This window comes from Henckelia pumila, unplaced genomic scaffold, assembly GCF_033568475.1.
Source record: "Henckelia pumila isolate YLH828 unplaced genomic scaffold, ASM3356847v2 CTG_525:::fragment_3, whole genome shotgun sequence".
Taxonomy (NCBI): domain Eukaryota; kingdom Viridiplantae; phylum Streptophyta; class Magnoliopsida; order Lamiales; family Gesneriaceae; genus Henckelia; species Henckelia pumila.
The window spans coordinates 4,196,699-4,223,931 of record NW_027331857.1 but is presented as its reverse complement, the minus strand read 5'-3'; the positions used below and the strand labels follow the sequence as shown (position 1 = coordinate 4,223,931).

Genomic DNA, 27,233 nt, shown 5'->3' with positions numbered 1-27,233 from the left:
AAAATAAAAGATCTCCAAACCTTTTATTTCAAAAATCATAAAAAAAAACATTTTTCAAGCAACTGGAAAATGATAATTCAAATTTCTGAAAACGATGAAATTGAAGACATAACAATATGTTATGAATAAGAACAAACTTTGTTATCGAAATCCGATCAACAAAAACAAAATAATAAAAGTAACAATTTTTACTAAATAAAAAAATGTATGAAAATACAAAAATGAATATCTTTAATTTATATTCTCAAAATATAAATTTTGATATAGAAAATTGTGAAAACAATTTGAAACATCTTAAAAATTGTCAATCTTCAATTGATAGTTTCGAAGATTTTCAGAATTTATTAGAACAGATAGATTCAACAAAAAGGCTTTTAATAGCCTTAAGAAAATTAAGAAGTTCTATCATCTGTTAAAATGACAGAAGTAACAATTCCAAATCAAAACAACCTGGTCGATGAATCTGAAGAATCTGAAGAAAACCAAGAGTATAATTTGAATATTATATTCAATCAAAGCAAGTTTGCTGAAATACAGAAAACAGGATTTTCTAATTCAAAAACAAATCTAATAGACCAATCAGAAATACTAAGTAAGATTTCAAATTTTATTAATCCCAGAAAAAATTTAAGTTATTATTCGATTCGTACAAAAGAACGATCTTGTAAAATAAATAACGAATCTAGGTCTAATACTCTGAAGTTATTAACAACTCAAGATATTAATACCATCATGGTGAAAGCCAGTGAAAAAGAACGATCTGAACTGAAATATGTTCATGTCGGAGGAATTGAAATAATAATATCAGCTCATTACCGAGAAGGAATAGATACACCAATTGAAATAACAGTTCGTGACAAAAGAATACGTAATTTTGAGGATTATATCCTTGGAAAAATTGAAGGAAATTTATGTTACAAAAAGATGAAATTTTGTATTTATCCACAATACAATATATCTCTTTTTGATAAAAACATAAATGACATTTTAACATTAGATTATTACTTTTATAGAAATAATCTTATGTTAACAGAAAACCATCCGATCAATATAAACTATGTTGTCGGTTTAGCAATAAGTAATAATTCTCAAACAGGAATAATTTCAACAAAATTTACTATTTCTGTTGAAAGAATGTTTGAAAATATTACAAGAATTGAACACCCTCGAAAAGAATTTATTGAAGAAATAAATCCCTATAAAAGATGGAGTTCAGATGACCTCCAAATCACAAAACAGTCTGTACCAAGAAGATCATTATCATTTGCTAGAAATGATGAAGATATTCTTGATAAGATTGGAACCATGAATCAAAATATTCTTAAAATTAAACAAGCTATTGTTAATGAGTCAACCTCATCGCAATGACGTCCTTAATAAAATTAGAAAAAGATCTAGGAGATTTAGAAAATAATATTAATAAGATCAATCTATCAATACAAGAATTAGAGAAGAATTTCAAAGAATATATTGATTTAGCAACGACTAGATTAATAATTGAACAAAAAAGACATAGTAATGAAATATTAAACTATCTTAAGAAAGTTCTTCCAATAGATAAAGGAAAAAGAAAAATGGAAGAAGAACCACCATTCAAAATTGAATCATGGTATAGAAATCCCCTTAGTCTTTGACATAAGATATGGATATTTCAGAATCAGAATCTGAAGATGATTCTAGACCACGATTAAATCTACGAACGAATGTAGAAGGTAGTGGTGGAAGAGATGATGAAGAATTTAAATATAACAGAGACCAATACTCTGGATCTTATAAAGATGTTAAAGATATTCTTAGAGAATCAAAAACATCAGGATTTGTGAAACAAAATATCTTAGATTTAGGATGTTCAACAGCCAAAGAAAGAAAATTAAAGATAGATCATTGGGCAAATGAACTATCAGTACAAATTCAATTAACACCATTATTAGACAAAAGTGAGAATATTCAAGTTTTAACTCATGAGATGATAAAAATGACACTGGTAGGAGCAGTAAAAACTTGGGCTGAAAACCTAGTAATTACTAATCTACCACAAGGAATGACATGACATCGATATTTCGAACTATTTGTTGATGCCTTGTACCAAGAATTTTTAGGAGTTTCTAATAGTGATGCTAATTTGGTAGCTAAGAATATAGAACAAAATAGAGCAATCTTTATATTAGATAATATTAAATTATGCAATTTATGTTACTTAGAAGAATTTATTTGTGATTATGAAACAAACTATTATCAATTAATAGATGCTGATAAAAAGGAACATTATAAACTAAGTATCTTTAATAAGATATCTAATATACCTATACACAGTAAAAATGAATTCTTAACTAGTCCTTATGCTAAAACTTTAGGAGGAGCTATTAAATTAATCAAAGATATAATAACAAAGAAATGTCATGAAGTAACACTAAATAAAAGAATCTCTAAATCCTACAAACAAAACAATAAACTTTGTTGTGACAAAATGGAATTCACATTAAAAGAATACGGTTGCAAAACAAACATGTCACACAAATATTTAAAACGACAGAAACAGAATAAATTTAATAAACCTTATAAATCTTTTAATAAGAAATTTATTCCCTATAAGAAAAATAAATTTAAAAAGAATTTCTTCAGAAAACCTTATAAAAAAAAATTTTATAAAAAGTTTGATAACAAAAAACCACCTTGTCCAAAGGGTAAATGAAAGAATTGCACATGTTGGTTGTGCAACGAAGAAGGACATTATGCGAATGAATGTCCAAAACGAAACGAAAAGAAAAATAAAATTAAACTTCTTGAAGAAATATATACTATTGGATTTTATCCCGTAGAAACAATTGAATTTTCATCCGATGATGAAAATATTTATTATCTTGATGAATCAAGTGAATCAGATTTTGAATCCGATTCCACATTTGATAATTCAAGAAATAATAATGATTAAAATAACGACAAGGGCATTTTCGGAAAGACAAATATAGAAAGTAAATTGAAAGTTATGTTTGATTTAGGGAGTTATCTACAAGTTGCCCTTAAAATATTTAATAATAATATTCAGCTTAAACAATAAATGTTTTTATATGTGACATCGGATTTGGATAAAAATAATAATAATATTATCAGGTGAAAATGTTCTGACTATTAAAAAAACTTGTTGCTTCATCATGCCTTGTCTTGAATTTTCGGCCAAATTTTATAATCTAGGCCTTAATAAGAGTTGACTTACAGTTACGACCGGTTTCCTGTTAGGCTATTGCTACACAGTTCATTGTGGATTTCAGTTTTAGGAAAGATTTTCTTATTGTATTTTTTGTTTGCTCTTCCGTTTGAATCAACTCAAGCGTTTCTTTGCCTATTCCGTGAAGGGTTAATATATCAACCGATTATTTTTTCAAAAAAAACTCTTGTTAGATAATCTCACAGATCAATTTTATGAGATTAATCTCCTATTTGGATCATTTATGAAAAAATATTATTTTCGATGCTAAAAGTATTATATTTTATTGTAAATATGAATATGTTTGATCTATCTCACAGATAAAGATATGTTGCGTCACTGATCCATTCTTAATCTTTTGTCTTGTAACCCTTCTGCAGCAAAAAAAAAAAAAAAAAACTTTATATAATCCGAAATTTTAAGCATGTAATTGGATACGTAGCAATTAATATTCCAATGCGATCTAGAAAATCTGACGAAGAAGGGATGGAACTAAAATTTAAATAACATAGGATGATTAAAATAAAGTTTTACTATTCCTATGTTTATTCCCCCTGATCCACATTACAATGTTAAATTTTCTATGCAAAAACATTCACGGGTAACAATAAAAAGTAGTTATATCGGCCGGCAGAACGCATGCTAAGAGGCACGAGCATGCACAAGGCACACCGCCCCAAATATTTATGTATTCACAGCGATCGATGTTCTTAAAATCTTCAACATAAGTGATGGGTTCAATAATTTGGTTTATATGAACAAAACTAAAATCTAAATACTCCTCTCTAATGTATACATTTGTTTACCTTTCTTCACAAATATTAAGAAAATTAATGAAAAAAACAAAGTTTACTTAAAAAACTTCATATTTTTTCATATTTAATTCATTCAAAAATCATTGTATATGATCCAAAACTTAATTAATAATGTGTATTAGTTTTGAAAAAAATAAAACTAAGAAAAATAATACTAAGGTAAAAATTGGATGATATATTTAAGACAATTGAAAAAGGAAAATAAACATACTATGATTGAGATGTAGAGAGTTCTAACATATTAATGCTTGTTAAAGTGTATAATATTCTTAATTACATATTAATACTCATATCTAAATGAATATTATATTTAGGTCATGTTTGAGATTGATTCTAAAAAACAGTTCTCATTATCTTTAATGTTACGTAGCTTTCGATTCCTTTAAATGTCCCCCTTATTCATTTGTCTTTTGATCTAACCGTCTATTAATAGACAATTATTGTTATTGGAGTATTTTTAAAAACATAATGTCACATTTACAATCGAAATATTTTATCAGTATTTCAATGCTATTGTTAACATATCATCATTTGAAAATTTACCCTTATATTTCATGTATTAAATAATTAAAAAAAAAGAATCAAATATTTAACATTGTATACAATATAGACACTACCATATCTGGACGCGTGTGTATATATATATATATTCGATAATTAATTAGCCGAGTCAAACACCTTTTATGTTCTCGAGCATAATTCTAAAAACTCCCGCCACAACGAACCCATTAATCATCTAGCTGATTACACAAACGACATGAAACAGTTGGGACTTAGGATATGTTTACGTAGCCAGCCCGCGTGATGCTTTGAACTTTCAAGATTTTGTCGCTTCCATCTTACATATATAGTCGATTATTATAAATCTTTGGTTTAAGAATTTTGTTCTTTTTGTTTGTTTTGTTAAAGAAATCAGCGAATTAAGTTATTCATTGTTTTGTTAAGACGGTTGATTTTATGTCTTATTTGAAACGTCGATGTAGAATCACTCCTTTACTTATTTCCGATAATTTTGTGTGAATGTATTTCATGTTAAAAAACATAAATGCTGAGTTCCAACCAAACTCACCAATGAATGAGTCCTCGTGGACCAACCAAATATGTTAATGCTGCTTTTATTTATCATATCATAAAGTGAAATACATTCAATGCAAAAGATTATGGGTTGGATTGTACTTCACCTTTGCCCCGTAGTATGATTAATTTTCGCGTTGTTTGTTTAACTAAAAGCGACTCCCATTCAACTACTCCCAGCATCTGGATAATAATTCAACCCACTCCTAACTAATTTGTGTTAAAAAAACACACACATAATCCCGGCTTTATCATGACAGTTCTTTTGATTGTAACTCCATAGTATTTTGTCATGGAGTATCCATAATCTCATCGACGATCAAAACCCGACAAAAAATTATATATTTTTTAAGAAAGAAAAAACTATTTTAGACGACGTGATAGGATAATGTATGATACCGAACTATAAATAATTTGATATTTGAATAAAACATGTACAGACGTGTAGAGGTACTTCTTTTACTAGCATTTGATCATGATATATACAAAAAGTTCAGAATTTTTTGCGTAATGCAACAAAACAAATATTTTTTGTCATAAAAGGAAGCTGAGATTATATATTATTTAAGGTGAGCGAGAGTGGATATTTGTAATTAGGACAGTTTACCATTATTATTTATTTAACTCTGTTTTTCCATAACCTCTGCGCAGCAGAAAAAAGAACAGTGGAGTCAAGAATTTTGTCCACTTGACTTCCAGACATGAAATACATGCGTACAGCCAGCCTAAAGAGGCTGTTTTCCTTTAAACGACAGAATTTCGAGGAGCAATCCCCCAAAGAATACGACTTTAATGCAAAATCAGACCAAGATTCGGGGCTCGTTCAAAAGCCCATCTGGAAGTGCTTCTCCTTCGAAGAAATCTTTGCTGCTACCAATGGTTTTTCCTCAGGTTCGTTGCGTTTTACCTGCATTTCTTGAAACCCATTACTTTTTTCTTAGTTTTCTGGGTTCAAAATGTGATCTTTTTTTTTTTTTTTTGGCATTTGTTGTAGATAATATGGTTGGGAGAGGAGGGTTTGCAGAGGTTTATAAAGGAGTTCTGCAAAATGGTGAAGCCATTGCTGTAAAAAGATTGACAAAAGCAGAAAATGATGCAGGGAAAGAGAAGGAATTCTTGACAGAAATTGGTACATTGGGCCATGTTTCTCATTTGAATGTGACACCACTTCTTGGTTGTTGTATCGATAATGGACTTTATCTCATTTTCCAATTTTCTTCAAAGGGTTCTGTTGCTTCCATTCTCCACGGTATGTGATTCTAATATACTAAATTTAAAATTTTTTAAAGAAAATATGCATGTAAGATGATTTGGGAACAAAATATTTTTCTTCAATGTTTTTAGATGAGAAGTTACCTGTAATGGACTGGAAAACAAGGCGCAAAATTGCTGTTGGAACTGCTAGAGGTCTGCATTACTTGCACAAGAACTGTCCCAGAAGAATAATTCATAGGGATATCAAGGCTTCGAATGTTTTACTGACTGCAGATTGTGAACCTCAAGTAAAAGTTTCATTGATCTTGTTATCTGATTTGTTTATTTTTGCTTCATAGATTGGCTTGTAAGCTAAATTTGTCCCGAGAAATTCAATGAATCTCCACTCTAGCAACATAAGATACACATTACTTTTGAAGATTATTTTCATTTGAGAGTTGAGTGGAGATTCAACACCTTCATATATGCTAACGTTAGAGCTTGTATTTTCTTGGCGTAGATATCTGATTTTGGTTTAGCAAAATGGCTTCCAACACAGTCGAGTCACCATTCAGTTGGTCCTATAGAAGGAACAATTGGGTACTAATCCATATCTTACTATCTCTTACATTATTAATTTGCAAAATTGCTTTCGACATAATTGACAGTTTCAGCGTTCTTCAGGCACTTGGCTCCGGAATATTTTATGCATGGTGTTGTAGACGAGAAGACAGATGTATTTGCTTTCGGGGTTCTTTTGCTCGAGCTTATTTCTGGAAGGAAACCCGTGGATAGATATCATCAAAGTTTGCACAGTTGGGTAATGACATATTCTTTAACTTCGATTCTTATTCAAGTGAGAGAACATAGTTCAATCTCTTAGATTCCACTCATATGTATTCAACAGGCCAAACCTATACTAAATGAGGGAAATGCAAAAGAGGTGGTTGATTCAAGGCTTGAAGAAACTTATGACATAAAGCAGCTTAATCGACTCGCATTTGCAGCATCTCTTTGCATTCGATCTTCTCCTGCCTGGCGTCCTACTATGAGTGAGGTGAAATTTTTAATACACGACTCGAATCATATGTTTGTGTGATTTTCTCTTGAACCATACTTTAAACATTTGAATTCTCCTGGTACTTCACAACCCATAAATACTTTCATGAAATAGAACTTTTTCTTGAATGCACATTCTTCATTTTGGTATCCTTCCGAACTGCTTCATAGTAGAATTAGTTTTATCAAGCCTTTCTTCAATCTCAAGAGACAAAATGAGTTTCTTTTTATTCTCATCATCTATTATGATACAAGTTGTGACAAGAACATAATCAAGAAAATAATCATTCAAAAATAGAAGAGTGATTTATTTTATGTGCAGTTGGATTATATTCGTTGCCTAATGTTGGCCAAAACAAAATTAAAATATTATATCGTATTCTTTGCATTTGTTTAGTTAATTAAACACATTTTGAAATTAAATTTCTGAATCATACAGTTCAGCAATGTTGAAAGACTGTCCTTTCTTGTGTTCTTACATGTTCCCCATTACATAATTTTGTGTACCCATTTTCAAGTTATTGCCAATAGGGGTGGACCCGCCAACCAGGTAGGCTTGATTCGTCCCCTCACATAAAAATAATTTTCAAATCTTATGATGATTTTTCTGAAAATCTTGATCGGTTCTCCGGATTTACTTGGTTGGCTCATTACCATGGATGGTGTTAATTATACTACCGTTCGGCATGTTTTTTGATTTTGGCAGGTTTTGGAGGTAATGTTACTTGAAGAAGAAATCGACGAGGAAAAATGGAGAATCCCCGAGGAAGATAAAGCAGACGAAGAAGAGTTTTGGGGGTTTGATGACCTTGAATTTGAATGTGATAGTTCTTCCTCAACATCTCCACATGACTCAATTTTCAAGTTATAATCAGACAACCAAGTCTACTATGATTGGTTTTTGAAGTTTGTATACTATGAGAATATGTTTTTGGTCATGATAAGATCTGTTAAATGTAAGTGTATGTGTTAATACGTGTGTTAGAATTTATTCATAGCTACTTTTAGCTGATTTAATGGTCTTTCACGAGAAATTAGATCCTACTTTTAAGACATTATCCATCTAAATGTGAACATTATGAGATTCGTTGATTTTTCAGTAGTCTATACATTTATTAAATAGCACGATACTGAATGTGAAATTTCATGATATAATTGTCTTGGAATAGAGTTACATAATAATGATCTTTAAAAAATTGAAAATTTGGACATCCATCTTGGATGTTTTTATACTTTTTACAAACTATTGAAGTAAAATCATTTTAGATTATTTTTTAGGGAAATTGTACCCCTGATATGAAAAATTACTTGTATTTAAATCCCTGTATTTATTTATTTTTTAAAATCGGCATACAACTCCTTTAAAATGAATTAAATGCGCTCAAGTGTTTATAGCATAGATGTTAAATGTATTTGGTTTTATAAAAAGTGGATGATATATTGGTAGTGTTTTGAAGAGCTTTTAGGAAGCACTTTTCAACTTTTGGATAACTGAGAAGTGCTTTCTAAAAATCCTCTCAAACGCTATCATAGACTATTGATGTTTTTTTATGGGATTTTATGTCTTCTAGACTTTTCATAGATTAATCCTATATTTTTTTTTTTTGTGAAATAGCCTAAATTTAGTGGAATCTTATCAGAAAAGAGAATAAGAGATCTTCCAAATTGAATGATAAGAAGAAATTTTCAAACTAATATTTTATGCATCTTCTAAAACGGAATTCAAAATTTAAAGTTTCCCGGATATAGACCTCAACTTTAGTTGCTGATTGATGATAATAATTCGTTTCCAACAAAAGGAGCGACACAATGGACAAATTAAACGTGACAACAAGGGTACATTGATGAGCCAAGCACTTGTTTTATGAGTGAATTGTCCTAAAATTTCTAATACTCTTTTTAACTTTATTATAACTCTCTGGCCAAAAGATTCTTTACTATAACTCCCTATGACCACCAAACTTGAATATTTTAATGTTTAATTCTTGTACTGGATTTATGCTAATCTATGCTTGAAATCTATAGGTTTTATGCTTAAAATTTAAAGGTTTTATGCTTGAATCTGGAGATTTTGTGCTCATTTGCAGTATAAAGAATTATCCGCAAAATGGTATCAATTTTCTGATAGAGATTTTAGTCGAGCCTTGACGTTGCATCAAAACTTCAAAAAAAAAGACTAATGAAGGAAGACAATAGGTCATATTCTATTACGTATCAAATTTCATATGCTCTTTTTAATACTCACCATTTTGAATTATTTATTAGAAATGAGTTCATTGAAATTCCAGGGATCTTTGGGAAAGTTGCTCAAGCAATATACCCAGAAAGAATCGAGTTTCCTTTAATTCAGGAAACAGACATTCAAATTCAAGACAGACCGGTTCTATACAGAGACCTTAAAATAGAACCCCGAAGGTTATCTTTCCAAGAAGACAGAATGACAAGCAAGAGATGAGACAAATCTCCTATTCAAGAAATTCCACCAGAAGAAAAAGAGTTTCTATAATAGAAAAACTTAGATCTCTAGAAGGATGAAAAGAAGTGAAAATAGTATTCGAAATTACAAGTCATCGGAACCAGTTCCCTTGTAACTCGATTTACTATTTGGAACAACAGGAAAAAAAGAACTTACCAAGGAGTGATAAATATTGGAGAATTGAAAGTTCAAATCTGGGGAATTCCAGGAAAAGAAATAGATCAGCTCATTCTTGGTCTAGAATTTCTGGAGGACCATAAACCATGGAAACGCCTTGAAAAGGGAATAGAGTTCATGGCAAAAGAAAAGACTTGGAGGATTCAATAAGAATTCTATGAAATGAAAAACCAAGAGAATTGGATAAGAGACAATCTCTTAATCAGATTCGAAAACTCTGTTCACAAACAGAGGAAGAAGCAACTGCTGAAATTAGTAAGTCATGAATATGATTTACTAGAACGCATTGAAGAAGTAGAAATGTGTAACCATACTCTACCTTCTGAGGTCTTAGAAAAACTAAAGGTAAATAGTCTTAATCGGATTACTGAATTACAACACAGTCAGTTAAAAATGGCGGGAACATTTAGTAATCCCTTTAAAAAATGACAACAAGTCCTTTCTCCATATACATTTCGATAGGGATGTTGTATAAACAATATAAGGCTGAGTACTTTGCAACTTATATTGACTCGGGAGCAGGAATTTGTACAGCAAAAAGAAGAGTCTTCCCTGAAGAATGTGAAGAAGAATTGCCAAAAATTGCTAAACGAGATTTCTCTCGAAGAATTTTAATTCTTTGCAAAGGAATAAAACAAGCAGAGATCCTTATGGGAGGTGCATGTCAAACACGTTGGTACAAGGTAAAAACACCACCAATCTATTTCCATGATACAGGAGCTGATATCCTGTTAGGAAATAACTTCTTACAAATGTTTAAGAAGTACACACAAGACAATGAGTCAAGAAAACTTATGTTCACTACAATTTGTGATCATAAAATTATAGTTCAAAGACTCAAGGTTGCTTTTTATCGACAATTGCCGATAATATTTCGCAGCCAGCGTGGTGATAAAGGACAACTTTTTCACCCGAAAATAAAAGATCCAAGAAGGTTTGGAGAAACCATGTTGAAAATAACAACAAAACAAGAACTCCAAACAGAGGATATGGAGCTTCTCAAGGTAACTCTAAATCACAGAGATATAGAGTTAGAAAATAAGGTATCCCTTGAAGATGTTAAAAAGAGACTCAAAGAAAGTTACAACGACATCCTTTGGCATGGTGGGATAGAAATCAACTCAAAGTCAGTCTTACTCTAAAGGAAGGCAAAGAGTATGAATTCGTCAGATATAAGCCTATCTCGATGAACATAACAGATCAAAAGGATATGAGAATGATTATCAATGAATATTTGGACCTTGGTTTAATCAAAGAAGGAGTTTTACCATATAGCAGCCCAGGTTTTCTGGTTAGAAATCATGGTGAAATAAAAAGAGGGAAACTCAGGCCAGTTATTAACTACCAAGGTATTAATAAAATCCTGGAGTTTGATGGGTACTTCATACCAAGTAGAGAACACCTAATTAGCTGTGTACGAAATACTAGAGTATTCTCAAAATTTGATTGTAAGTCTGAATTTTACCAGATTCGAATGGAAGAAGGCAGTAAGAAATTCACAGTCTTCTCCACTCCACAAGGATACTATATTTGGGAAGTTATGCCTATGGAATTGGCTAATACACCCCAGATATTTCAAAAAAAGATGGATAACCTTTTTAAAGATTATTTCAACTTTATGTTTATTTTTACTTGCTAAAAAATATAGTCATTATTTTTACTTGCTAAAAAATTCACTCTGAAGGTTGATAACACCTAGGTAAAAGCTTTCCTAAGAAATAAAATTGAATCTAAACCTGAGAAAGCTAGGTTATTAAGATGGCAAGCATTATGTCAAAATTATATTTTTGATATTGTTATTATTAAATCTCATGAAAATATTCTTGCAGATTTCTTAACAAGAGATGGAAGGCAGTGACGTGGATTCCATCATGAAAATGCAGAGGCATCTCAGGGAACACCTTGGGTTGCTTCAAACCGAGTTCAACCAGTTAGCCATTAATGCTGAAATGGTCGGCAGGTTACAACAAGCTGATCGGATCAAAGTATCTAATCGAATTACAGGATGTATACAAGCTCAAACACAACTATGGGCTGCTATTCAAGGGCCAATTGTGAAGGCTATAGAGAAACCATTGGTTTCTCATAAACAAGATATGATAAAACCATTGGTTTTACAAAAATAAGAAATACAACCACCGGTTGGGAAACAAGATGTTGAGGAAGCTAAAACTCAAGAAACAAGTGTTAATCTATCATCAGCTTTTGATGATCTAGATGAAACAACAATTGATGAGGATTTCTCATCAAGTCAACCCTCCGCCTCTGGGGTAAAAGAGGAAGAGATCAATCTTAGGCCCAACACTGACAAGGGCAAATCTAAGATCGATACTAACCCAACTATTATTTCTCCATTTCAGGTTTATCAACAAAGGTGGGAGAAATTAAGTACAAGAAGTGAAATTAACCCTAACACTTGTAGGGTTGATGTGACAGGGATATATCCAAGGGTTTGGCTAAAAAACAATGTCAATCCTAAGGATGTAAAGCTCTTGTATGAATTTGGAGCCTTGGCCTCAGTTTATACAACGTCACCAAGCTTCCCGGAGATAACACAGTTACCGAAATGGATTCAGGAAGCAGTCCAAGAAACATGGGCAAATAACGACCATTTGTCCAGAGGAGATGTGCTTGAGTTATATTTTTTCAATGCAGCTCCGGAACCAACAGTGAAAGGATCACACGAACCCTTTCATTTCATCAAGCTAAGGAGACCTGATATAAATAGTCACAAATTTATCAAGGATCCTAAAACTTGAAGAAATACCCTTAGTGTCCACTTTCGGGGAAAATGAGATCTCAACCAGAAGGGCATGAGGTATTTAGGTCTATCTTACTGAGATGGACAAAGTCAAGTTTTCATTTAAATTTTATCAGAATTCTGTGAATGGATCGTTCCTGTTAAACACAATGACAAGGAAAACTACAGCCTTTGCGGAAGAACTCTTTGAAAAGAAAAGAAATCTTTTGTGGAACAACAAGCTGCCGGGGAGTAAAGAAACTCACCGAAAATTTTGTAACATGGCTCATATTGGACGATGGTCAGAGAATATCTGCTCAGAATGCCCAAATCAGAAGGAGCCAGAATTTGGAAAAACCTTTAGACCCCGAACGGATCGAAAGAATTTTTTCGAGACAAGCAAAGGTGGACAAGGACCACTGAATATGTGTTTTCACAGGGGCCTACTTCAAAAGCAAAAGATGCCCCAACAACAATAAAGCAAACATGTGAGGAGAATAAAGTCAAAAGAAAGTGGCAGACATGTGATTCCTCCACTAGTAAAAGATGTCATTAATAATGACATAAAGAATACAAGACAACTGCCTCCTCCACTAGTAAAAGATGTCATCAATAATGGCATAAAGAAATACAAGACAACTGTAAGATTTCCTGAAGTTAAACGAGTGTAACCTCAGCTATAAATACAAGCATTCAAGGAAGCTGAAGATATCGATCATTCCCTTCAGTTTTCTTACAAATAAATTGTTGTAATATTTCTCTTTCTATTGTATTAAGTTTTCTTTCATGTATTTCAAGAACAAAGCTACTATAAGTAGCTAAACAAGTTGTCTTCTCCTCTTCAAAGGAGTTGATTTATGTAATAATATTATGCGTGAATAATTTCTTTAAAGCCTCTTGTTCTTTCATGCTCATATTTTATAATTAAATTTATATATCATACACCTTAAGGTAGAAAACGAATTAAGGCTGTGCTGGGTGTCGTTGAAGGAGCTTGTGCAGAAACCATCTGTTGCGACTGCGTGGTTGGAGTGTGAGGAGCATTTCGTAAAACTCGGCAGGTATGACCAGACGACATTTTGGTCAAAGAGGTATTTAAATTTAATTCATCTTACGGAAGCATGTTGGACCCTAATTCGGAGTATATCGGCTGGAAACCTTGCGTAACTAATAGTCTTGCATGGCCGGGACTGGTTCGATAGGTTAACAATGTCACGTACAAAGTATTAGTTACTAAATAATATTTAATTCAAAAATGGGGACCACTAGGAAGTTGAAATAAAGAAAATTGTAGTTAGGGAGTTAAGATAAAGTTTGAAGGGTTGGTAGGGATTTTTAAATTATTTACCATTATTTTATATATAAAAATAAAATAATTTAATTTTAATTTGCGATGGACCACCTGATTTTTTAGTTTTGTTTGGTGAAACATCGACCCACTTTCACAAAGTTCCATCCAAAATTTTAATTTAAAAGAGCCCACCACATATATATATTTTTATAATTTATATGATTTAAATTTCAGGTATCGATACATAAGTATGTGGTGTACGGTCTGAAAAATTATTTAGATAGTATTTGAGATTGTTTTCAATAAGCGTTTTTCAATTTTGTGAAGGAAAAACTCGAAAATACGTTATAGAAATAATCTCAAACATTATCTTAAAATTATGTTTGTTCGTCGGTATAATTCGAAAGCTAGCTATGGTTTTTTTGGAAAGAAAATATTCATTAAACGAAGCTAATTAGAATTATCAGAAATAAAGGAAGACTAATAATAAATTCGTCTCTCAAACATTATCCTAAAATTCTGATTGTTCGTCGGTATAATTCGAAACCTAACTATAATTTTTTTGGAAAGAAAATATTCATTAAACGAAGCTAATTAGAATTAACAGAAATAAAAGAAGACGAATAATAAATTTGTCTCTCAAACATTATCTTAAAATTTCGTCGGTATAATTCAAAAGAAAGCTATGCATTTTTTTGAAAAGAAAATATTCATTAAACGAAACTAATTAGAATTATTAGAAATAAAGGAAGACGAATAATAAATTCGTTTCTCCACTTTAAACATAGAAAATTATTTGAAATATATTTTTTATTAGAGCATGTACAAAGACCAATAAAATTGAGCGATCAAGTCCAACTTGATTGACACATATCATTATTACCCCCTCCAAGAAACAATAAAACTGCACGCGAAAGTTTCCGCCTGCAGTCAAGATGGTGGGGCCCCGCGAACACTCTCCGCACGAACAAGCCCCACCAATCTTGTTTTTATTTTTTTTTTAATTTTTTTTTTGCATGGGGCCCACCAATATGTTGTTTTTCTTATTTTTTTTTTAAAAAAAAAGGGATCTCAAGATCCTCAACTATTATTTTAATTTATAAAAATGATTTTAATTAAAAATAAATTAAATAATTTGTTCAAAAAATTGAAAAATAATTAATAAAAATATTTAAAAATGTCAACCAATGAATTTTTTTTATTTATTTGTGTCAAGTTTAATTCATGTGTCTTTTTTCATGTTTGTTTTTTATTTTGGAATATTATGTATGCTTTTAAAATTATTTTTTTTATGTTTTAAAAAAATATTATTTTCTATTTCTTATATTTACGTGCATTTTTTTAATGTAGTTTTTAAATTTAATTATGTTTATTTTTAATTTTTTATATTTATGTGTATTTTTATTATGTTTTAAAATTTAATTGATTAAAAAATTATTATTTCAACATCACCACTACAACATTACCAGACCATTGTAGAAACACACAATGAAGTCATCAACGCTGACATGCAATCAAGTTATCAATTTGACCAGACCAACTTCCTCACATCCTTGTACATGCTCTAAAGCTAGCTATTTAAACCAATTATTGTTCAACAACAATATGAAATCTATAAAAACATGTGTGTAATGATTGAGGGTTCCTCGTTAACCAAAAAAATAAAATAAAATTATGTTACATGATAGCCGGGAAATTTAACTACTATAAAATAATAAAGAAGTAGATAAAACCGACCGACTATAAACCAATAAAAACAAGTAATTTTTGGAGATTTGGAAATAAAACAATGGAGAAATCCAATGAGAAACTTAGGACGGGAAGTACCAGGTAGAATAAGCTAGCCCGGTGAGAAGTAGAGTTTGAAATAATACGAGGAATTAGGTTAGTTTGGGATTAATTTATTTTCATTTTCAGAGCACAAATGATGTAATCGAACCCAGTTTATTGAATATTTGAATTGAATTAGTTTGACCATTGATCGTAGTAGTTTGATAATTTATTTTTGAATGAACATGTTTTTATGAAAATATATAAATGTTAGTTAATAAAGTCATAAATATTTTATTTAATACGACACACTAATTGATAATGATCTCATTTTATGATAGTTATGTTAAAAAAAATTTAAAAAATATTTTTTACGCTTCAAACTCTAGCAAACGCTTCACCACAGTTTGCGTTTTTTGAATCTTGAATGATGATACAATTTTTTATTTTTATTTTTTTAATTTACAGACATGTTTTGGTGTGTATTGTTTGGTTTTCTCTATAAATTCGGTACTGAAACATTGGTTTATATGATCCAATTTCTAAAAATTCAGTATGACGAACATTAACGGAGCCATCGCTCTTGGTAATTACTTGAAAATGAGTAATGCTACATGTACACGGAATTTTACATCTTGTGTTACACATGACACTTAAAATTACATGATTATCCCTTCACTTGATTTGGAAAAAATCTTTCAAAAATACATGTAAGATAATCATATAATTTTAAATGTCATGTGTAACCCAACGTGTAAAACTCCGTGTATATGCAACATTACCCCTTAGAAAATATATAAATATGATACGAAGCGTGAAATAGGTAAGTTTTTTTTTTTAAAAAAAGATAATATAGGTAATTCAGTATGAAACATTGGTTCATATAATTCGAAGCGAAATATAGGTGATTTACTTGAATATATGTAAATAAATAATAAATAAATATTCAAGATTGGGAAAATTTAGAGGTTTTATTTAGGCAACACCCTTTATATTTATATATATGTGTTATTGGTGTTCGGGGCTTGAAGTTTTGGGCAACACTTTTACCAACAAACCTGAAGTACTTGCAAATCTTTTTCCAAGTTAAGAACTTCATTTACTTCTTTACTACTTAAACCATCATATTATGGATTTATATCAGCGTAACCTTTGAAAATATTCATCAAGAAAAATGCCGTAAGAAATTTTATCTATTATTATCATTATTCTCATAACGTACCTAGAATATCTGTCCACAAAAATGTAGACCAATGTTCAATAGCCGAAAGAAAATTAAGCCTACGGCATCTTAGAGTATAGTTTCCATGGAAAAATGTCAACACGACAAGCTCAAAGCTCTTCTTTTCCCTCTGTAGCAATGCCAAGAAGTTTTCCGAGTTCACCATTTTCATACGCTTCAACAGTATCTGTGATGTACGATTTTTAAATCATTGCATAAGAAGGAAAGATATTTGTAGTCGAATATTTGGGACAAAAAATTACCATCGGAGCCTCCGATATGCTTTCCGTTGATGAAAACCTGTGGTACAGTTCGCCTCCCTACGATCTGACTTAAAGCATCTTGAACGTTTGCTCCATCCTCTGTAAACATTTAACAAGGATAACACCCAGTAACCTTATATGCGTCTAATCGAAAGCATGAAACTGCATAAGTTTGTTCCAGGTTTCTCTGTCTTTCTACTTGCCACCCTTTAATTCATGTTATTGAGTTAAGTAATAACAATAGGTACAAGTCAAGTTAAGCTATTGACCGATCGAATAGCCAGAATACTTTTCATAATTTTACAGAACCCATTCATCGATCCTAATTTGCGTATGGAACTCATGGCCTGAGCCCACGAACATGCTCATAAAAGAAGATCTAAACCTGAGTTCATGCACTCGAGCTTTTTTATTTTGGACTCAATGAGCTCTAGGTAAAGTTCCTTTTTCTTTTCGATCTTGAGCTCGACTTAAGCTATTCATTTGCATCTTTATTTGATATCAAGTAATACACAATAGCAGCAACACGTACACAATCGGAGGATAAGAATACAGCTTATAAAGTACAAACCTCTCTCATCAAGTTCAACAACATAAGGCTCTTGCTTCAACTCTTTAAAGACAGCTTTTGCCCTTTTACAGTATCTGCATGCCAATCACAACAACAAAAGGAAACAATGTCAATAACATTATTAATTTAAGAGCACCACCGTGTCTGATTAAATTGAATTAAGCTACAAGAATCATTCGTACATCTCAAGCCTATGCCAAATTCCCATAAACTGTAGCAATCCACAAACTAGAGCCAATTAATAACAGATTGCAAGCAACTTCTTGCATAACTAGTAAGGATGTAAAAATGATAATTAATTTAGCACAGCCAACAAGAATGTACCAAAGTCATCATGATGCACAGATATTGATCATGGTAAGGTTACACATATGCAAGCCTCCAAATCACGTGTTTTGATTTGTTAGAAAGAGCTAAATATCAGGATGAACCAAAAAACAATTAAAAAGGGCGTGTACTAATAATGAAAATTAGCAAATTAAAAAAGAGTTACACTACTAAAAAAAAAGGAAATTGAGAAAAGGGTTTGACTCGTACGGGCAGTAAGATTTGGAGAAGATAACAATTGAATGAGAAGAGATGGTCTTCTTGACGAATGCTGCTGGAGATTTGGGCTTTGCTTCCAGATTCGATGCCCACGACAGAGTTAGCAGTATCGTAATCGCGAAGAGAAGTTGCAATTTTGATACCGAAAATGACGGAAGGAAAGCCAATTTCGCCATTTCCCAATGCAATCGGAGCTGAATTTGCTCAAGTTCTGCTCCAAGATCGAGTGAGTCAACTGATTTGGATCTTCCACGGTTCCACCTTCCAAATTGGGGTGAATTGTACTTTACCGCCTCGTATGTTGATGTCAAAAAAAAAAAACCCCTCGTAGTAAATGTTATTTAAAAAAAAAAATAGATTCAAATTTTTTTTTTGAATTTCAATTTTTTTAAAATAAAATAAATTACGAAGATAATCTGTACAATCTAACTCGTGACATAGTAATATTTTCATGCCCAAAGTATCATTTTAAATTTTAGATTTTGGTCGACTTGATTGTCTCACGAATATAGATCAATGAGATTGTCTCGTAAAAAAAAAAATAATTTACTTAAAATTATCATCTATATAATATTATGAAAAAGTTATGTTTAAGTTGGGGGTTAAAAATAAAAATAAAACCTCGAACTATATGTTTTGCTTGGACACTATATACTTGTAAAATATTTTGATAAAAATGCTTTAAAAATTGTTTTAATAAAAAATATGTGTTTTGACATCTATTTTAGAAAAATAAATTTAAAGTAAAAAATCTATAAAAGTGTTTGAACAATTACTTTATAAAAACTTTTTAACTGTAATTTTACATTTTTTTTATCCTTTTCTCCACTTGTTTGTGATTGAGAGTCCTTTTATTTTTATTTTCCCTTTTTTATATATGTGCTTGTGTTTGATTTTATTTTTCTCATTTGTTTTATCATTTAATAAACGATTAAATATATGAAATTAAAAAACCTTACAAACTTTCATTTAACGTTAAAATAAAAAAATAGATAATGTATATAACTACATTAAGTGTATAAAAATTTAAACGTATTAATTCTCAAATCGAATGTTGAAAAAAAAAAGATATTGTTTATAATAAATAATAAAAAATTTAACAACTTGATCTCGAATGCATTATGCATTACAGTTGCTATAGTAATTTGACAATAATTTATTTGAAAGATGATACCATCTAATGTGTCAATTTTTTCCAGTATATTTTGATGATGCTTTGGTATATAATGACATTGCATAAGTATGTTATAAAATTACTTTAATCATTTCAAGTATGTAAGTCCTACATGACATTCTATCGATCATTAACATTTCTCTTTTAAGAGTGACATTCTATCAATCATTATCATTTATCTTCTAAGGCTAGTTCGAATACAAGTCATTGGCTTAAAAAAGCACTCAAATAAGTTCGATTTTTAAAGTGTTTTATTAAAAAAAAGGCAGAAGCGGTTGTAGCGTTTGGATAAATGTTGAAAAAGTGATTTTTTTTTTTAAACTAGAAACTGAAGCAGAAACCAAAAAACCACATTTTATGGCTTTTAAAAAACACTTATTTGTACTTAAAAAGTGTTTTTTTAAAAACTGCTTTTGAAACAAAACGCCTAAGTTTAAAAAAAAACAATTTTTTTTATTAAAAAAAATGCTTTTCTTTAGTTGGCTTCCGTAACCAAACACATTCTAAGTTGTATTAGTTGATGCAACCTCCATTTCTCATTTTGTTACATTAAAACATAAAGTCGTTTTTTTTCCTATTAAAGCACTACTTATTAATAAAACAAGTTTTAAACTATAGACGGATGATAATGTAGTATGTAAAAATTAAAATTTTATTAGGAGCCCCAAGGAGCACAAGTTAAAGTTGGATTCTTTCCGAAATCCCAATGTTGCCCCCGATTATTATGTATATATACCCTGCTTCTGTATTTTAGGCGCCATTTCGTTCAGTAGCTTCCACTCGCTCACTCAGCAGCAGCGACAAATCCAAATCAAGGTATATCTCTCAATCAACAATTCTTACTTTTGAGCTGCAAATTGGAAATATTACACGATTTTCAATAAATTTGACATGCTGTTTCGATCTATTGCTTGTATAATATGTTTATGACTTTTTATCAGAATTTGATTGATAAAGGGAAAATCAATGGAGAACGCGATTAATTTTTTTTAAACTGTTATTTCAAATTGTTAGTGAGATTTTCTGCCATTCCTCGGGTGAGCTCCATTTTCCTCTTATGCAGATTAGGCTGATCTACACTTTGATTTCCTGTCACTAATGCATTCTGTGGTGTCTTGAGCTGATTGTAAGTTATTAACGATCGCCTTACAAATTTTCTACGATGTCAGATGATTGATCTTTAGTTTTCGTATTCCCGATCTGTTCTTAATTCTTGACTGGACTTTTTGAGAAGTAATAACCACGTCTAATGATCTTTGAAAATATTGCTCTCTTTACTTGCTTCATCAACGCCATATTTAACTGTTTTTTGGACGAAATGTTCTATAGCAATTTGGTTGCTTGAAATGGAGAGGATGATGATGCAAATGGTGATGTTTACAATCATGTGATCAAGAATGTTATGATCTACTTGCTATTTTTTCCCACATACTGTACATGATTTGGTTTACTGTCCGAGTCTACTCGTTCACGTGATAGATCAGTACAGCTCTTTCAAGTATGAAAATTTTTAAGATATAATTTTGTATACTGAATGTTCTCCGCTTGCAGCAACAACACTTCAATCTGCGCAGATCAAGATGGCAGAATCTCAAAAGAATGCTTCTTCTTCCATGAAATTCAAGGAGAAAAATTTACTGCTAGGTATCTTCTATAAATGTAGTTATTATGATAACTATACGCCAAGGCTTCGATGACATAGACATGTTCACGTGTTAGAGATTATTTGGTATATTGGTGGTATTAGCAGTCTAATTTCAGGGCATAACTCAACAAATCAAGGGTCTACAAGATCTATTGTCTTTCAAATGCTTATTCAGTATTCAACAACATCAGAGTGAGATTCATGAGCTAGAAAGCTCATGAAATCTACTATCTGCCTTTATTGGGGAAAATGATTTGAGGGAGTGTTGTAGGTCGAGTCTTAAATTGTTCTAAAATTCCAAATTTTGGAGTCTAATATATTAATGCCAGGGGCATGTATTCTAAGTTCTCCTAGAATTTGTGCTCTGCAACTTCACTTCTGGAAAAATTTCAGAGTCAACTGGTATGAAGTATTTTCTGTTATCCTCATTTTAGATCTGGACATTGGAAAGGACTTCCTCAGTTCTTGGAAGTCAATGTCAGTAGCAGAGGAGGATGCAATGGATTTTGACTTCACACCAGTTTCAAAGAGCAAGGAAAAGATATTTAGTTTTGATAAAGTGTAAGATTGTTTGTTCGTTTTTAATCATTATTATTGTTATTATTTTTTTAAATAATTACAGTGTAAGATTTTTTAGCAATCATCTGTATGTAAATTTAGACAATTGATTTGGAAGTTAGTTTGGAATATGCAGGAAGCTCAAAATATATTTGTGGCATGAATTCTTAGATTTGGCCTGTTTGATTGGTGTTCCAGCTTTTATGGTTCAGGTCTAAAGAGTCTGGGACTGTCTTAATCTTTGTAATCCTTCATGTTATGGTTCTACAGACTCTGAAAAATCTCCAGAGTTTCTGCTCGGTGTAACCTTATTGCACTTTGTGATAAAAAAAGTTATAAAATGAGAAATTGTGTTGTTCCAGGGTAGAGAATTCTAGTGTATTGATTTTGTCTATCACTCGTCATGCTGGTGAAATTTCAGGGATGTGGATTTTAATCTGGATGGTGATTTTGGCAAGATACCATCTTTCAACATGGACATTTCAGATCTAGATATCTCTTCCCCACCTGGGAAAGATCCAAAATTCAAGGAAAAGTTGAAAGTAGATTCATCCAGTGGAGATGTTAAAGGGAAATCAGATCGTTTTACCTTTGGATTTGATTTCAATGAGTAAGACTACCAATGGATTCTCCTTAAACGTTCTTTAGTCTACCGATATAGTTGAATGCTTCATTTTGTTGAGGTCTTCTATAATTGCAATTCCTTAACAGAGCACTTCCATTCCCTTGATTTAGGCTGGAAAGTTTCAATTTTGAACCAAGCTTAGAAAAAGGTCCAAAAGCTCTGGAAAACGAAGATAATTTTGAAAGTTCTCCTAATGAACGTGGGTGCCAATACAAGGAAGATACTTCAAACATGAATTTGACTGAAAACACAAGCACCACATATGAGGAGCCCATAAAGCCGTCAGTGCCCAGAACTGCAATTGGTTTCAACATGGATTGTCAAGTTGATACAGCAGATTCTGAACTTGCCAGGAAAAATTGCCCTTCTTTATTGGCAACCAATTATTCTGGTCGCTCAAACCTTTCAAGTACCACTGAGGAAGGTGTACCTTGTAGAGCCAATACCTCTTCAGAGCCAGAAATTGCAACCAGGAGCCAACCAATAATCAGTCAAACTGAAAAGTTGATTTCTCCTGACCGAATTGATCCTGAAGCTTGTGCTGGAAAGAATGCCATCCCAAATTTATCAACCAACATTCTCTCAAATAAAGGACCAAGTTTTGGACTTTCAACAGATTTTCTAGACAAAGTTGGCTTGGCAGGCTCTGGAGAACAAGATGCCAATGCGCCATCAATATCTACTTCCAGCTTTAACGAATGTTTGACTTCAGAAAACTCGTACCAGCCTCAGACAGCTGCAATCTCAGAGAAGAACAATACTGCAAAGATTCAGGAGGAGATTGAGATTCCTGTGAAAGAAAGCAAGGAAAGGACTGAAATTGGTCAACTTGTTTCACTTGTTGAAAAGTCTTGCATGACTAGTGTTATTCCTGGGCAATTTTCTATCACACGAACTAGCAGTGAGGATCAGACAACCACTTCAGCGATCCAGAAGTTGGTCTCAGTCAGGTGAGATTAGAATGGCCTCCTGCATCGCTCCAGTCAAGTGAACAGAACTCAAATCGTGAAACATGTTTTACAAATTTTTTTTATTTTATTGGCAACTGTACTTATAATCTATAGAAACCTGAAATGTCTTCATGTATGCAATGATGTATGATATATGCAGTGAAGCAGTTGATAAATCGATTTCAGAGAAAGATACAAGACCACATGAGGCAAGCTCAATGTCTTTACTTCAGACGGTTAAAGCTGAATCTAATGTGCAGAAGGCATCATCAACTCAAACAAAAGTTTCCTTATTAAGTAGTAAGAAACTGGGCTTAACTCAACTGAGCCTTATTGATGGAACAAGGTCAGCTTTATTAATAATTAAAATTCTTTTGTTAGTGTTTCACCACACTTAAAGCTGCTTTATATGCAACAGGGATTCGGATAGTAGTTCAAGTGATAGAAAACTATCTTTGCCGTCGTTGGAACATTTAAAAACTTCTAGGAGGGAGGTTCCCCAAACACGGAGTCAGGAGAGCTGTAAGGGGCGAAAGATTTGCGTGTGAGATTTTAATCATTATTCCAATTTTATATCTTCATTGTGGACTGTGGTGATGAACAGAATAATAATGGAGACTATAGATCTTTAGAGTTCATGCTTCCGAATCTAACAAGGATAATTTCCATCAAACTTGATGCAGAGAAGGGGCCTCATGCTGTTGGGCTAAATTACGAGAATAAGCTAAATACTTCTACAGCTACCCATGATACGGAAGCTGTAAAATTAAAATCCTCTAACCGGCAAAGAGACGAGAGAATGAGAGGTTTGGATACTCTCAGGTCTGGTACTCATCCTTGCATTATTTTTCAATGACTTGCTAGTTGCTAATTATGTCTAATTAAATAGAAATTTGTCCAAGAGCACATAATTCTTCGCAGCAGATGCTTAAATCAAATTCAGTCTTTCCCAGCTCCAAGTTGGCTTATGTCGAACAAGATTTTCTCTCTCCTCAAGTACCAACAAAATATATTGGATAGATGTCGAATACCGTGTAAAGAACATGAATCTAATGGTTCCTTTTACTGAAGATCTTTTTCTACTTTCCGAAGTTTAACTACGGAGATCAGCAGAAAAAGTTCACAAAACAATGCAAATACAATAACTTTATCTTCAGAGATAGCATCTCTCCGGGCCATCAAAGACAAGCCTGCAAAAGAAGATAAGATTTTAGCCGTTGAAGGTGGTTTGAGGAATTTTGATATCCAAGGACAGAAAACCTCTAGGCAAGCTCAATGTTAACCATCAAGCGTCTTGCTTTGGTCTATTTGGAGAATTATATATTTATATTCATTAATCACTTGTCTTTTCAATGTTCGGCTTGCAGTTTAAACCTTGATTCTTCAGAGTCCTTCGTTCTGAAAGGTGTCAATACCTTAGCAAAGACAGGGAAAACCAATGTTGTATCAAGGAAAATGCCAGGCAATAGTGCCCTTTTTGCCGACACACAGAAGCGGACACTTGGTACATTGTCACTGAAGCGGAAGACCATGGAGGTAATGGGTTTTCTTTTCCTGCACAGAAAATGCTCACCCTTACCATTTTACTCAAGATTCATTGTTATGGTATCGTTGGTGCATGAGGTGTCATGAAAGATATCTCATACACAGGGATCAAGATGAATACACGTATTCTAACTTGTGCTTGATGTGGTTGAGGAACTGGATCTAGAAATAGACTGTAGTCATAAGATGTCCAGTATGTCCTAGAACTGATGTTATGATATCCCACATTGAAATATTAAATTAATAAAGAGTTAGTTATAAACTCATGAGGCAACCCCACCCAATAGGCAAGTCTTTTGGGATGGACACCTCATGAGTTTATAACCTAACATTTGGTGCTCTTGGGGTTGCCTCATGAGTTTATAACTAACTCTTTATTAGTTTAATATTTCAATGTGGGATATCATAACAACTGAGATCTTCAAAGAGGAAGTGGTGGATTTAAAATTATCAGCTTATAACTATTTCCATTTTTTTTCCTGATGTTTTCATCATCTGCATCTCCACTAGGAATGTAGAACTATTTTCGCTATGGCAAGTCCACCTAAACGGCTCTCCCCTTCATCAAAAGAAAGGAGGTTTGTATTATTCCATTGATAACATGATTATTGAATTTCTCTTTCTGGTTTATGATCAATTTTTCATATTTACAGAAATTTTGTTGAAACATCAGAAACTGTTCCTGACAAACAGGTGATTTTACTTGGGGATTTTACATGTGATCGGCTTGATGGCAGCCAAAGAGATGGCAGTCAAAAAATAAATATGTTTCCATTGTTTATACAATAAGTAACATGGTTTTTCTTTTGATAGGTATCGAAGCATGATATTAAGGAAGGGGATCTTTGTATTGAAAATTCATCAGCGAATTCTCAAATCTCTACATGTGCTCCCCCCAAGGCGAACTTCAAAGAACAAGAGACGTGTTTCTCAATGGAGAGTGATACCAACGTTAGACAAGCTGAAGCTTATAGCAAGGAACTTGATAATGTAAGAATTATTTAAATTTTTTTTTTTTGAAGATAGAATCATTTAATTTTAATACCTTATTACTTTTAAAGCTGTTACAATTCCCTCTACTTTTAATCCAACATTTTCTTTTGCTCAAACGCTTAAAGATCCTTTCACTTCACTGAAAAACTTCAGTTAATCACCAGTAAGGTCCACTTTACAACGGTTTGAGTTGCTAGAGAACAATATAGTTCCTCGAATGGGATTTCGTCTTGGTGAATTTATCTTCTTTACTACAGTTCAGGACATTGAAAATCACTGATGGATCACATGCCATGAGGTGTTTTATTTGTCTACAGATTTGCAACATGCTGAGAAAGAAACATGAGGAAGCAAAGGAAATATTGGTTCGATCTATTGTGAATAGCAATAAGCTACTGCTGCTCAACCATCCTCTACGTAACAAGAAGATATGTTTTTGAGTGTTCACTGGTTTAATTCTCTTTTCTTGAATTTTGCCATTTAAACTGATTACACAATGTGTAGACCTTCACTACAGAAAACATTTGTCAGAACCAATGTTTTTACAATTCGAAATATTTTTTATTTTAAATAATAAGCGTGGATGATCAGTTTAGTTACCTGTCCCAAAATCCTCCATGTCTTTGATTGCACAACGCAGATGAGCGTATCGAGTACACGTTCCACATGAATATGCCCCTGACCCAGTCATTTTCTCTGAACAAATCAAACATTTAGGCGCCCACTCTTGTTGATATCTATCACAACAGCTGTAAGTGAGTATGATAAGACTATATTCTTTTACACTTGATAATTCTTGGCGATAAAGCACAACCCACATGAATCCAAGAATCACACTCGTGACACCCAAAAAATGGCCGTTTTGTTCTTGTCCGCACGCATCCCAGACTGCCGAATTTTTTTTGCCAACGGCCATCAATGGATGCAAGGGGTGGCTTTTGTGCTTGCTTTTGATCTGCTATGGTGTAGCACACATGGGGTGGAAACTAAGTTTCCATGTGTTAGAGAAATTGTAGGTGAAATTCTCACATAGTTGGTGGGTGACATCTTTTGCAGTAACTATGATCATTGAGGGGCTTTTCTTTGAGATGAAAACGGTGAGAAGGAAAACGAACTCCATAATATAGGCATGTCTTTTATTTTTGAAAAAATAACTGGATAGAATCATTTTTTTAGTCACATTATTATATCAATATAAAAATTTTAAAAAAATATTATAGAAGCCCAATTATCAACAATTCGGTTGATTAATAGTGTGTTTGGGAGAGCTTAAAAGCTCTTTCAAACAGCTTATAAGTTGTTTTAGAGCTTTTAAGCTCTAAATTTTTGTTTGGTAAAAT

At 32.2% G+C, this 27,233-nt stretch overlaps 3 protein-coding genes across 4 annotated transcripts; 2 read left to right on the top strand and 1 right to left on the bottom strand.

Moving 5' to 3' along the window:
- Window positions 1–5,753: 5,753 nt before the first annotated feature.
- On the top strand, window positions 5,754–8,421 carry LOC140873001 (probable receptor-like serine/threonine-protein kinase At5g57670). Of its 2 annotated transcripts, XM_073275961.1 has the most exons (7): window positions 5,754–5,985; window positions 6,089–6,343; window positions 6,439–6,596; window positions 6,809–6,888; window positions 6,973–7,108; window positions 7,196–7,345; window positions 8,054–8,421. In XM_073275961.1, the coding sequence occupies exons 1-7, from the start codon at window positions 5,796–5,798 to the stop codon at window positions 8,216–8,218; spliced, it is 1,134 nt and encodes a 377-aa protein (XP_073132062.1). In that variant the 5' UTR covers window positions 5,754–5,795; the 3' UTR covers window positions 8,219–8,421. The 2 variants fall into 2 exon arrangements, with proteins under 2 accessions (XP_073132062.1, XP_073132063.1); XM_073275962.1 differs by lacking the exon at window positions 8,054–8,421 and having other exon boundaries at window positions 6,973–7,103; window positions 7,196–7,341.
- Window positions 8,422–16,981: 8,560 nt separating this feature from the next.
- On the bottom strand, window positions 16,982–18,687 carry LOC140873002 (glutaredoxin-C4). The gene is made up of 4 exons (XM_073275963.1): window positions 18,395–18,687; window positions 17,858–17,931; window positions 17,287–17,385; window positions 16,982–17,210 (listed from the first exon to the last, which is right to left on the bottom strand). Exons 1-4 carry the CDS (start codon window positions 18,577–18,579, stop codon window positions 17,134–17,136), a joined length of 435 nt encoding a protein of 144 aa, XP_073132064.1. The 5' UTR covers window positions 18,580–18,687; the 3' UTR covers window positions 16,982–17,133.
- A 1,669-nt stretch (window positions 18,688–20,356) lies between these two features.
- LOC140873003 (uncharacterized protein At4g18490) lies at window positions 20,357–26,439 on the top strand. The gene is given in 15 exon segments (XM_073275964.1): window positions 20,357–20,393; window positions 20,641–20,703; window positions 21,129–21,221; window positions 21,657–21,783; window positions 22,202–22,390; window positions 22,516–23,355; window positions 23,516–23,701; window positions 23,774–23,913; window positions 23,916–24,177; window positions 24,448–24,621; window positions 24,723–24,891; window positions 25,411–25,478; window positions 25,554–25,593; window positions 25,714–25,890; window positions 26,211–26,439. Coding segments are annotated over 13 exon segments (2,559 nt in total). The 5' UTR covers window positions 20,357–20,393; window positions 20,641–20,703; window positions 21,129–21,157; the 3' UTR covers window positions 26,334–26,439.
- The last annotated feature ends 794 nt before the right edge of the window (window positions 26,440–27,233 follow it).

Bases quoted from the DNA above. Each gene is read 5' to 3' on its own strand.
- LOC140873001 (XM_073275961.1), top strand. From the start codon at position 5,796: ATGAAATACATGCGTACAGCCAGCCTAAAGAGGCTGTTTTCCTTTAAA. The intron at 5,986-6,088 runs GTTCGTTGCGTT...CATTTGTTGTAG, and splicing joins TACCAATGGTTTTTCCTCAG to ATAATATGGTTGGGAGAGGA. The intron at 6,597-6,808 runs GTAAAAGTTTCA...TTCTTGGCGTAG, and splicing joins CTGCAGATTGTGAACCTCAA to ATATCTGATTTTGGTTTAGC.
- LOC140873002 (XM_073275963.1), bottom strand. From the start codon at position 18,579: ATGGCGAAATTGGCTTTCCTTCCGTCATTTTCGGTATCAAAATTGCAA. The intron at 17,932-18,394 runs GTACGAGTCAAA...ATTGGCATGCAG, and splicing joins TTCTCCAAATCTTACTGCCC to ATACTGTAAAAGGGCAAAAG. The intron at 17,386-17,857 runs GTTTGTACTTTA...AAATGTTTACAG, and splicing joins TGTTGAACTTGATGAGAGAG to AGGATGGAGCAAACGTTCAA.